This window comes from Chiloscyllium plagiosum, unplaced genomic scaffold (genome assembly GCF_037043375.1).
Source record: "Chiloscyllium plagiosum isolate Xiang-an unplaced genomic scaffold, Cpla_swu_hap1 HiC_scaffold_11, whole genome shotgun sequence".
Classification (NCBI taxonomy): domain Eukaryota; kingdom Metazoa; phylum Chordata; class Chondrichthyes; order Orectolobiformes; family Hemiscylliidae; genus Chiloscyllium; species Chiloscyllium plagiosum.
The window spans coordinates 20,400,420-20,413,563 of record NW_028270149.1 but is presented as its reverse complement, the minus strand read 5'-3'; the positions used below and the strand labels follow the sequence as shown (position 1 = coordinate 20,413,563).

The window sequence follows — 13,144 nt, the reverse complement described above, 5'->3', positions numbered from 1 at the left end:
AGGAGACTGAGGGGGAATCTGATTTGGGTATACATATTTATGACAGGTATACATAGAATAGATTTTGAGAATCTCTCACCCATGGCAGATGTGTCTGCGACCTAAGAGCATAAGTTTAAGGTGAGGAGCAAGTGATTTGCAGAAGATATAAGAATGTTTTTATCCAGAGGGTATTAGACATACGAAATATTCTGCCCAAAAGTTTGGTAGTGGCAAATGTCTCGCAACAGCTCTGTGGGAAGCTAGAGAAGTGATTGCTGGGCCTCTTGCTGAGATATTTGTATCATCGATAGTCACAGGTGAGGTGCCGGAAGATTGGAGGTTGGTGAACGTGGTGCCACTGTTTACGAAGGGCGGTAAGGACAAGGCAGCGAACTATGAACCAGTGAACCTGACGTTGGTGGTGGGCAAGTTGTTGGAGGGAATCCTGAGGAACAGGACGTAAATGTATTTGGAAAGGCAAGGACTGATTAGGCATAGTCAACATGGCTTTGTGCATGGGAAATCATGTCTCACAAGTTTGATTTAGTTTTTTGAAGAAGTAACAAGATTGATGAGGGCAAAGTGGTAGATGTGATCTATATGGGTTTCAGTAAGGCATTCAACAAGGTTCGCCATGGGAGACGGATTAGCAAGGTTAGATCTCATGGAATACAGGGAGAACTAGCCATTTGGATACAGAACTGGCTCAAAGGTAGAAGACAGAGGGCGGTGGTTTGTCATTTACATAAATGATTTGGATGCGAGCATAAGAGGTGCAGTTAGTAAGTTTGCAGATTACACCAAAATTGGAGGTGTAGTGGACAGCGAAGAACATTACCTCAGATTGCAACAGAATCTTGACCATATGGGCCAATGGGCTGAGAAGTGGCAGATGGAGTTTAATTCAGATAAATGTGGGGTACTGTATTTTGGGAAAGCAAATCTTAGCAGGACTTATACACTTAATGGTAAGGTCCTAAGGAGTGTTGCTGAACAAAGAGACCTTGGAATGCAGTTTCATAGCTCTTTGAAAGTGGAGTCGCAGGTAGATAGGATAGTGAAGAAGGCGTTTGGTATGCTTTCTTTTATTGAGTACAGGAGTTGGGAGGCCATGTTGGGGCTGTACAGGACATTGGTTAGGCCACTGTTGGAATGTTGGGTGCAGTTCTGGTCTCCTTTCCATCGGAAAGATGTTGTGAAACGTGAAAGGGTTCAGAAGAGATTTACAAGGATGTTGCCAGGGTTGGAGGATTTGAGCTATAGGGAGAGGCTGAACAGGCTGGGGCTGTTTTCCTTGGAACGTCGGAGGTTGAGGGGTGCTCTTATAGAGGTCTACAAAATCATGAGGGGCATGGATAGGATAAATAGACAAAGTCTTTTCTCTGGGGTGGGGGGGATCAGAACTGAGGGCATAGGTTTAGGGTCAGAGGGGAAAGATATAAAAGAGACCTAAGGGGCAACTTTTTCACGGAGGGGGTGGTAAGTGTATGGAATGAGCTGCCAGAGGATGTGGTGGAGGCTGGTACAATTGCAACATTTAAAAGGCATTTGGATGGGTATATGAATAGGAAGGGTTTGGAGGGATATGGGCTGGGTGCTGGAAGGTGGGACTAAATTGGGTTGGGATATCTGATCAGCATGGATGGGTTGGATCGAAGGGTCTGTGTCCATGCTGTACATCTCTATGACTCTGTTTAAAAAGCATCTGGGTGAGTACTTAAAATACCAGGTTATAGTTGGCTAAGGCCAAGAGCAGGTAAATGGGATTCATGTAGTTTGGTGTTTGTTGCTTGGCATAGACATGGTAGGCCGACAGGCCTGTTTCTATGTTGAATGACTCTATGGCTAGCTGTTCATACTATCCCCTTGCCCCGCTCGGGTGCTCCTTTACACATCTCCATGGTGGCTTCCAATGCAGCATCTCAAAATCTTGAAGTCCGTACTCATTTATATTGTGATATTCTTCCTCAGGACAAATAATCTCCCACAGGAGTGTCAGCACTGACAAGTGCATGTTCCTTTTCGGAGGCATGGGCTAGCTTTGATTTTCATTAGTCACTCCTGTTGACCCAGAGAAAGTGAGGGCTGCAAATGCTGGAGAAGAGATTTGAGAATATGGTGCTGGAAAAGCACAGCAGATCAGGCAGCATTCAAGGAACAGGAGAATCGACGTTTCGGGCATAAGATTCCTGATGAAGGGCTTATGTCCAAAATGTCAATTCTCCTGCTCCTTGGATGCTGCTTGACCCTGCTGTGCTTTTCCAGCACCACACTCTCAACTCCTATTAACCCCCTTGTTTATGCTGATGAGCAATATGGTTGCCCTTGCTGTCAGTTGAAATCAGTTCAAGTAATAGGCAGCACAAAGTTTGTGTGCTGTCTGGCATCTCCTCCTTATAATCCATATCGAAGTCTCTAGGCTCTCAAATTAAGCTCTATTTTGATGGCAACAATAGAATACAGTTCCTAATAGTCTTGCTCAGCACTTCCTTCAAGTTTTTCTGCTGCGTTTACTGGTGTTATGTTAATCAACAGATCCCATAATTTTATATTATATAACTCTTCATTAATTTATTTTTTCTAGGAAAACACAAGTTTCTGTGTGCTAGCAGAAATGATTGCACTATTGATAAAGTACGGAGAAAAAACTGTCCGTCATGTCGTTTGAGAAAGTGTTTTGCTGCTGGAATGACACTTGGAGGTAAGCAGTTTCCACTCTTGAATGACAAGGTTTAGATGGACAGATAACTGATAAAAGGATGCATATTCAATTACATTTTCCTGTAATTTATAAATAAAAGAATGCATCTGTGCATTTATGGTTCTTGTTGCTACGTTGTAAGCTTAAACATTTGATAATTGGAGCAGATTGTCCCTGTTTATCATACTGGACCATTCAAGAAAAATAACATGTTATAAAAGCAAAGCAGTTGTAAAGCTTGAGTTGTCAGTTGAATTAATTACACGCTTCGACAAAATCAGATGCTGATTTTATAATGTATTATAACTAAGTATTATGATTAAACACCTTAAAGACATTTTTACAGTTTCATGTTTGAATGAACCAAAGAAAATTAAATCAGTTATTTTTAGTTATACTCTCATGCCTGTCTTCTTGATGAGTATTCAAATGCAATTGGTTTCATAATATTTCTTGTGGATGAGTTAGAAATCATTGTCTTTTAGCCTGGGAATCTCAGAAAATGAAAACACTTGTTAAGTTCGCTTGAGCTGCAGAAACAGAGGTTCCTCTGAAAACAGTGGATGTGTGATATTAAGCATAGAGTAATACAGCATGGAAACAGGCCCCTTGACCTGAACTGGTCCATGATGACTATGGTACCCACTCAGCTAGTTCGAATTACCCACATTCGGTCCATATCCTTCTAAGCCCTTCCCGTCCTTGTACTATCCAAATGTCTTTTTAAATGTGGCCATTATACCTGCCTCAACCACTTTCTCTGGCAGCCCATTCTATATACGCACCACTCTCGGCATGAATAAGTTGCCCATCAGGTCCTCCTTAAACCTTGCCCCTCTCACCTTAAACCTATGCCCTCTAGTTTTCAGTTCCCCATCTGTGGGAAAAACAATTTGAATTCATCTTACCTATACACCTCATGATTTTATACACCTCAATAAGGTCACCCCTCATTCTCCTCCATTCCAAGGAATAAAATTCTATCCTGGCCAACCTCTCCTTTGAATTGCATTTGCCAATCCTCAGCCCACTTCCCCATGTGGTCAAGACCCCTCTGTAATTTTTGATAACTTTCCTTGCTATCAGTGATACCTATTAATTTTTTATCATCCGCAAACTTACTAATCATGCCTTGTACATTCACATCCAGTTTCTTTTATGTAAATAACAAATACTAATGGTCCCAGCACCGACCCCTGTGGGTCATCAAATAGTTTACAGGAAATTTTATTCAGTGGAGTGTACAGTGTCACACAGTTGTTTTTTTTTTTCTGAAAGCTGTGCCTTTTCTCAAGAATACTGTATCCTTGATTTTTTTTCAGGGCAGGCTCCGAAGTGGCTGGGTTTGGTACAGAGATGAAAAGCCTTTTTGTTATACCTCGGCCAAAGTTTTTATGTTTTTAGAAGTAACCTGTATAAGTCAAGTGGGCTTGACCAGCTCTATAGCTGAGCAGTTCAGTCCAGAACTAGTTAGGGAGTTCAGCAGTGAGGTGTGTGGAAACAGGTTGCTGGACTCTCTCTCCTTCTGCCCTTCTAACTTCGACTTGTACTTTGTGTTTAAAGGGGTTTGTTTATTGGGACTGTTGTGTATTTTCAGATCAGCATAATGGAGTCTAGTTTGGATAGACTGAGGTTTGTGGGAATTTTACATTTTGTTCTTTGAGTTTCATTTCGTAATTTTGTGAATAAGTTTTTGTCTGTTTTAAAACCTGCTAGTCAACCTAGCTAACTTACTCCGGGTAATTTTCACTGTACGCTTACCAAAACAAATTGCAAAGTTAGGCTCTGGGCTGCCTGCTTAAGGATGTTTTGAGTGGTCTAGCTTAGTCCATAACAACAGGAACATTTTACTCATTGAATGTAACGTAGGTGATCATTACTTGTCAGACATCATATCCACTTAATACAGGAATTATCGCAAAAAAATTTCAATTTTCTGGGGAATTCTCACTGAATCAGCTATTTTGGGTTTGCCACATGGTCCCGATGCACAATCCCAGTTCACCTGTAGAAATGATTTCTGGGCCAGTGTTGCACAGAGCCTTAATGGCCCATGACCGTTGCAAACAAGAAGAGAAACCCATCATGATATTAGAATATACGTGCTCCAACAGTATAACAGGAAAAATTGAAGGCCTCCATGGGTGGATATATGCTGATTTGCAAATTGTTATGATATCAGCTTATGGTAAGGTGAGGTGGAAATCAGACATGATAGGTAATTAATGAGGTGAGTTTGGAAAGATAGGGCAAGAAGGCCAGCTAGACTTTGCAGCAAGCATCCCTTCAAAAAACTTTATGCAACTCATTTATATAAATGTTTTGGATGTGAATATATGAGGTATGGTTAGTAAAATTTGCTGATGATGCCAAAATAGGTGGTATAGTGGACAGTGAAGAAGGTTATCTCAGAGTATAACGGGACTTTGATCAGATGGGTCAACGGGCTGAGGAGTGGCAGATGGAGTTTAAAACTGAGATAAATGTAAGATGTTCCATTTTGGTAAGGCAAACCAGGACAGGACTTATACAGTTAATAGTAGGGCCATAGAGAGTATTGCTGAATAAAGAGGCCTAGGGGTGCAGGTGCACAGTTCCTTGAAAGTGGAGTCTCAGGTAGACAGGATAGTGATGAAGGCATTTGGCATGCTTGCTTTTATTATTCAGTGCATTGAGTCTGGGACTGGGATATCATATTGCAGCAAGACAGGATATTGGTTGGCACACTTTAAGAATACTGTATTCAAATCTGGTCTGCCAGCTATAGGAAGGATGCTGTTAAACTTGAAAGGGTTCATTTTTTAAATGGTAAGCATTTTTTTCTTCTTTATTCATTCACGGGATGAGGGCATTGCTGGCCAGGCAGCATTTATTGTCTACCCCTAATTATCCAGAGGGCAGTTAAGAGTCAACCACATTGCTATGAGTATTGATTCACATGTAGGTCAGACCAGGTAGGAAAACCGAGTGAATGAAATGGATTTTTCCCACAGTAGACAGAGGACAATGGATTTTTGGTCAATATTCATTAAATTCACATTCCACCATCTGCCATGGTGGGATTGGAACCTGGTGCCCCATAACATTATCTAGGTAAACAATCCAGCAATAAAACACTGGACCATTGCCTCCCCTTGGTCTCTTTAGTCTCTCATTGGACAATTCCTGTTCATGGGATGCAAGCAATTTTATCTGCTTCAAAGTCAGCCTGTATCATTAAGATGATGATTTTAGACAATACTGAATTTTATGTTGTGCAATGAAGCAGACTTGATAAGGGAGCTTAAGGTGAAGGAACCCTTAGGAAGCAGTGATCATAATATGATTGAATTTACTAAGCAATGTGAGAGAGAGAAGATAGAAATGAAGTAACAATATTACAACTGAATGAAGGCAACTACAGAGGCATGAGGGAGGAACTGGGTAGAATTGACTGGAAGAGGAGCCTAGCAGGAAAGACTGGAACAGCAGCAGCAGGAGTTTCAGGGAATAATTCAGGAGATACAGCAGAGATTCATCTCGAGGAAAATGAAGCATGGTACACGGAGGATGAGGGAAGTCAGGAATAGCACAAAAACAAAGGAGAAAGCATATCATATGGCAAAGGACAGTGGGAAACCAGAGGATTGGGAAGCTTACAAAGACCAACAAAGAGCAACAAAAAAAAGAAATCAGCCAGTAATATAAAGAAAGACTGTTAGAGTTTCTTTAGATATATGAAGGGCAAAAGGGAGGGAAAAGTAGACATTGGATCACTGGAAATTGACACTGGAGAGGCAGTGGTGGGGAACAAGGAAATGGCTGAGGAACTGAATAATTATTTCGCGTCAGTCTGCACAGTGGAAGACATGAGTAATATTCGAAAAATTCAAGAGAGACGGGGGGCAGAGCTGAGTACAGTGGTCACCACCAGGAGAATATGTGAGAAAAACAGAAAGGCCTGAAGGTGGATAAATAACTTGGACCAGATAAACTACACCCCAAGGTTCTAAGGGACATAGCTAAAGAGATAGTGGAGGTGTTAGTGATAATCTTTCAGGAATAGGAAGAGTCAGGGAGGGTCCCAAAGGACTGGAAAATTGATAACGTAACATACCTGTTTAAAAAGGGAGTAAGGCAAACGTCAGAAGATTACAGACCGATTAACAGAACGTCGGTTGTGGATAAGACCCTGGAATCCATAGTGAAGGATGAGATTTCGGAATACTCGAAGTGTATGGTAAAATAGGGCAATATGAGCATGGTTTCACCAAGGGGTGGTCATGCCTGTCAACTCTGCTAGAATTCTTTGAGGAGGTAACAAGCAGGTTAGACGAAGGAGCTATAGAGGTATACAGAACAGAAACAGACCCCTTCGGTCCAACTTGTCCATGCCGACCAGATATCCCAACCCAATCTAGTCCCACCTGCCAGAACCCAGCCCATATCGCTCCAAACCCTTCCTATTCATATACCCATTCAGATGCATTTTAAACGTTGCAATTTTACTAGCCTCCACCATTTCCGCTGGCAGACGATTCCACACACCCACCACCCTTTGCGTAAAAAAGTTGTCCGTTAGGTCTCCTATATATTTTTCCCCTCTCACCCTAAACCTATGCTGTATAGTTCTGGACTCCCCCACCCCAGGGATAAGACCTTGTCTATTTACCCTATCCATGCCCCTCGTGATTTTATAAACCTCTCGGGAAAACAGCCCTAGCCCATTCAACCGCACCCTATAGCTCAAATCCTCCAACCCTGGGAACATCCTTGTACATATTTTCTGAACCCTTTAAGGTTTCACAACATCTCTCCGATAGGAAGGAGACCGGAATTGCACGCAATATTCCAACAGTGGCCTAACCAATGTCCTGTACAGCCGCAACATGACCTCCCAATTGCTGTACTCAATACTCTCGACAATAAAGGAAAGCATACCAAACGACTTGTTCACTATCCTGTCTACCTTCCATGTCCTTTTCTACTTTCAAGGAGCTGTGAATCTTCACTTCAAGTTCTCTTTGTTCAGCAACACTCCCTAGGATCTTACCATTAAGTGTCTAAGTCCTCCTAAGATTTGCTTTTCCAAAAGCAGCACCTCGCATTATCTAAATTAAACTGCATCTGCCACTCCTCACCCATCTGATCAAGATCCCGTTGTAATCCACGGTAGTCTTCTTCGCTGTCCACTACACCTCCAAATTTGCTGTCATCTGCAAACTTACTAACTATACCTCTTCTGCTCACATCCAAATCATTTATATAAATGATGAAAAGTAGTGGACCCAGCACCGATCCTTGTGGCGCTCCACTGGTCACAGGCCTTCAGTCTCAGGCCCTCTACCACCACCGTCTGTCTTCTACCTTTGAGCCAGTTCTGTATCCAAATAGGTAGTTTTCCCTGTATTCCATTAGATCTAACCTTGCTAACCTTGTTGAACACCTTACTGAAGTGCATATAGATCATGTCTACTGCTCTGTCATCATCAATCCGCTTTGTTACTTCTTCAAAAAACTCATTCAAGATTGTGAGACATGATTTTCCATGCATAAAGCCATATTGATTATCCCTAATCAGTCCTTGCCTTTCCAAATACATATGCATCCTGTCCCTCAGGATTCCCTCCAACTTTCCCATCACTGATGTCAGGCTCATCAGTCTATAGTTCCCTTGGCCTTACCATCCTTCTTAAACCATGTTAGCCAACCTTCAGTCTTCTAGCACCTCACCTGTGACTATTGATGATACAAATATCTCAGCAAGAGGCCCAGCAATCACTTTCCGAGCTTCCCACAGAGTTCTAGGGTCTTGGAGATTTATCCTCTTCCATGTGTTTCAAGGCACCCAGCACTTCCTCCTCTGTAATATGGGCATTTTTCAAGATGTCACCATCTACTTCCCTACATTCTACATCTTCTATGTCCTTTTCCACAGTAAACACTGATGCAAAATAAGGAGAACCAATGGATGTTATCTATCTAGCCTTCAAGAAAGCCTTTGACAAGGTGCCTCACAGGAGACTACTGAGTAAGATGTTAGAGGCAAGTTGCCAGCATGGATAGAAGCTTGGCTGTATGGCAGCAAGCAGAGAGTAGGGATAAAAGGGTCCTTCACAGGAGGGCAACCGGTAATATATTCCTCAAGGCTCAGTTTTGGGACTACAACTTTTCACTTTAATCATTAACGATCCAGGTGAAGGAACTGAGGGCATTCTGGTTAAGTTTGCAGATAGGTAAAGGGACTGGTAGCATTGAGGAGATGGGGAGGCTGCAGAAGGATTTGGACAGGTTAGGAGACTGGGCAAAGAAGTGGCAAATGGAATACAACGTGGCAAAGTGTGAAGTTCATGCACTTTCGTTGGAAGGAAAGAGGAATGGACTATTTTCGAAATGGGGAGAAAGTTCAGACCTCTGAAGTGCAAAGAAACTTGGGACTTTTTGTCCAGAGTTCTCTCAAGGTATATTTGAAGTTTGAATCAATAGTTAGGAAGGCATATCTGCAGTGATGGCATTTATTTTGAGAGGATTTGAATATAAAAGGAGTGTACTTTTGAGGCTTTACTAGGCTCTGGTCAGACCATCTTTGGCGTATTGTGTGCAGTTATGGGCCCACTATCTCAGGAAAGATGTACTAGCCTTGGAGTGTGTTCAGAGGAGTTTCATGAGACTGGTCCCAGGAATGAAAAATTTGATATGAGAGGATCGTTTGAGGACTCTGTGTTTATACTCGATAGCGGTTAGAAGGATAAGGGAGGATCTAACTGAAACATACAGAATGGCCTGGACAGAGTAGATGTTGGGAAGATGTTTCCATTGGTAAAAGAGACTAGGTCACGAAGGCGTAGCCTTCGAGTAAAAGAAAGATCTTTTTGAATGGAGATAAGGAGAAACTTCTTCAGCTAGAGAGTGGTGAGTCTATGGAATTCATTGCCACTGAAGGCTGTGGAGGCCAGGTCTTTGAGTATATTTAAGACTGAGATAGATAGATAGTTTCTTGAGTATCAAGGGGATCAAGGGTTATGGGGAAAAAGGGGAAGAATGGGGTTGAGAAACATATCAGCCAAGATTGGATGGCTGTGCAGACTAAATGGGCTGAATGGCTTAATTCCTGCTCCTATGTCTTGTGCTGAAACTCAGAGAGGGGTCTTTGATTCTTCTGGCTATTATCACACTTGGGCTACAATCTCTGCCACATGCTGTTCAGACATGTATGTGAACACATTCTGATTAATGGCACATTCTTGTCATCTGGTGCACTGATGAATTAGGAAAATGTAGCGAACACAAGTTTTGAATGTTGCTATTTCTCCCTCATCAATATGCAGTGCCAATGAAGTTGTATTGGCTGACAAGAAAAGCACTTTCAGAATTTTAGAGACGTCTGCAAGGCTATTTGAATGACCTGGGCAATTATCCAACAGGAGCAATATTTCGAATGCAGTATTTTCTTTGTACAATATGCTTTCCAGGCAGGCATGACAGACAGAGACAACCATGTCTGAAAGAAAGGAAAAAAAAAGAATTTTGTGAATTAGAGTTCAGTTGCTTCTTGCAGTAACTTATCAATGTCTCTGGTGTGTCAGACTGGTGCATAAGCGAGGGTTTAAACCTAAAACCTAACTCAAACTTCTTAAACTAGCAAAAGGAGTTTAACTAATTAGATAGGAAAACAGAAATTGCTGGAAAAGCTCAGCATCTGTGAAGAGAAATCAGAGTTAACATTTTTGGTCCGATAACCCTTTCTCAGTACTAATGGTAGCTAAGAAAATGTCAGTTTTTATGCAGAAGACACAGTGGGGGGGGGAGGGGAGGGGAGGGGAGGGGGAAGGGTAAGGACTAAACAGTAGGTGGGGATAGAGTCCAAAGACAGAGAAGAGTTGGACAGACACAAGAGTGGATAACAGTCTGGATGGATAGGACAGTTCAAGCCCCAAAGTTATTGAACTGGATATTGAGTTGAGAAGGCTCCAGGGTCCCAAAGCAGAAAATTAGCTGTTGTTCTTTCAGCTCACACTGAGCTTCACTGGAGCGCAGCAGACAGAGAGATATTAGCCAGGGAACTGGGTGATGTCTTGAAGTGGCAGACAACTGGAAGGTCACGGTCATTTTTGCAGGCAGAATGTAGGAGTTCTGCAAAGCAGTCATTCCCCCAATATAAAGGAGACCACATTGTGAGGAGCGAATGCAGTAGACTTAGGCTAGATTGTGTGAAGTACAGGGAAAGCGTTGCTTGACCTGGAAGTTATGTTTGGGCTGAGGAGGTAAATGGGCAGTTGTTATACCTTAAGCAATTGCAGGAGAAGTTGTTGTGTGGGTGTTGGGAGTGAAGGAAAAGTGGATTAGGGTCCCAGAGGGTCTGTGGGGGGGGTAAAGAGACTCAGCTGGCTGTTCGTTGCTTGGGGCATCCGGCCACTTCCAGGAGAGGAGGGTCACGTGATCTCTGGTAGCTTCAACACAAAAACGGGTTTTTATTTGATCATGGGTGAGAAAAAGACATTAACATTGAAGGACAAATCAAAGAGAGCTTTCTTTGTGGGAAAGAAGAGGGGGTGAAGGCTGAAGTGTAGGAGATAGGTCGGACCGGCTGACGGCCCTGTCAACAACAGTGCTAAGGAATCCTCTACTGAGGAAGAAAGTGGACATTTTGGAGGCTCCCTTGTTTAAGTTGGCATGATCAGCACATATGAGACGGAGATGGAAATGGAGGAACAGAATGGAATAGAGTCCTTTCAGGAAGCAGGTTGTGAGACTATATAGTCCAGGTAACTGTTTATAGTGGATAGTCTATCCCCAGAAATAGACACCGATGTTGAGGAAGGGAAGGGGGGAGTCAGAGATGGAAATTCAGAATCTGGTATAAAACATCAGAGGAATCGTGGATATAAGTGGGCAGGCACTGGGCTGAGGGAGAAAGGAAGAAGTCAATGTAGAAGAGTTCTGCGTGGCAGGAGCAGGTAGAAACAACTCTCTTATGTCTTAGTCGTCAACCCCTTGTTATCACATGGACTGCTATTACACACAACCCATTGTTAGCCACTAACAGTTTCCATTAACAGTTATTCACCCTCCTGGTCAGATCGTAAACCACTGCTGTGTCTGTCCAACCGTTCTTCTCTCTTTTTGGGCTCTATTCCCACCTATCATTTACGCCAATTCTCTCTCTACACACACAGACACACACAGACACACACAGACACACACAGACACACACAGACTCACACAGACACACACAGACACACACACACAGACACAGACACTCACACACACACAGACACAGACACACACACACAATCTTCTGCATAAAAGCAAACATTTACTTAGCTACTATCAGTTCTGAGGAAGGGTCACTGGACCTGAAACATGAACTCTGATTTCTCTTCACGGATGCTGCCAGACCAGTTGAGCGTTTTTCAGCAATTTTTGTTCTTGTTTCTGATTTGCAGGATCCGCAGTTCTTTCGGTTTTTATTTAACTAATTTGTGTCAACAGCAAACAAAGACAATCGAACTAAAGAATAATGGGTCCAGGAACAAATTGCTGTCAAACAATTGGTGATAGACTACTGGTAGAAGGTTTCATTCAGTTTCCCAGACTGATAGAAGAACCTTAAAAGAGAAAACATGTTTTTTTGGAATTAACTGTTATACCAAAACGAAATGTTTTATCTTGCCAAGAAGAGCCACTGACGAGCCACTGACGAGCCACTGACCAGCAAGCCAAACTAACTTCGGCAAATTTGACAATAGCAAAAGACAAACTGCGAATGTGCTTCCGTTTGCCAACATTGTGATCAGATCAGAAATTCAGTGGATTGGTTGAGAACACATATTTTGAGAGCAGGCATATTTCAAAATCATAGATGATTTACGTGTATGAGAGAAGACTCATTATTCTAGCTTCCATTTTGAAAATTGTCCTGGATGGGACAATTAGAAATTGCCAGGTTTACAGCGAGAGCTCAATCAGATCTCAAGATGGATTGAACATCTCATAACTCATTGTGAAATCTGTGATTACGCATGTTTGTCAGAACACAATCAGTGTTAGTCCTTTCATTGCTGAAAAAAATTCAGTTGACCTAAACCTGCAGCGTTTACAGTAAGATACAAATGAGGAGAAAAAGAATAAGCTCAATGACCAGTCTTTAACTAAGTTATTAACACAGCCTAGTGAACAAATTGTCATAGCTGATCCATATTTGATGTCAGATAAAAATCCACTGCAAGTATTAATGTCAGCGCTAAGTAACATCCTAAGTACAATCCTCAAGTAACATGACTGAGTATGTATATATATGTTGGGCTCATCATTAAGACAACTGGAAGGAAAATGAAGACTTATTCTACACGGTGGAATATAGAGTTCACATACTTGAGCACACGTGTATCAGCAGATTGGGTGTAAAGATTTGTTCCGAAAAGTTTGAGGATGAACTGCATAAGACTGTGTGGGAGCCAAAGCTGAGGTGATTAGATTACC

At 42.2% G+C, this 13,144-nt stretch overlaps 1 protein-coding gene across 1 annotated transcript in view; it reads left to right on the top strand.

The window, feature by feature from the left end:
* The window catches only part of ar (androgen receptor), a 237,269-nt gene that overhangs the window by 126,471 nt on the left and 97,654 nt on the right, over positions 1–13,144 (top strand). The window contains exon 3 of the mRNA XM_043705049.2: positions 2,567–2,683. Coding sequence (XP_043560984.1) covers positions 2,567–2,683 — 117 coding nt within the window. The remainder of the gene's footprint in view (positions 1–2,566; positions 2,684–13,144) is intronic.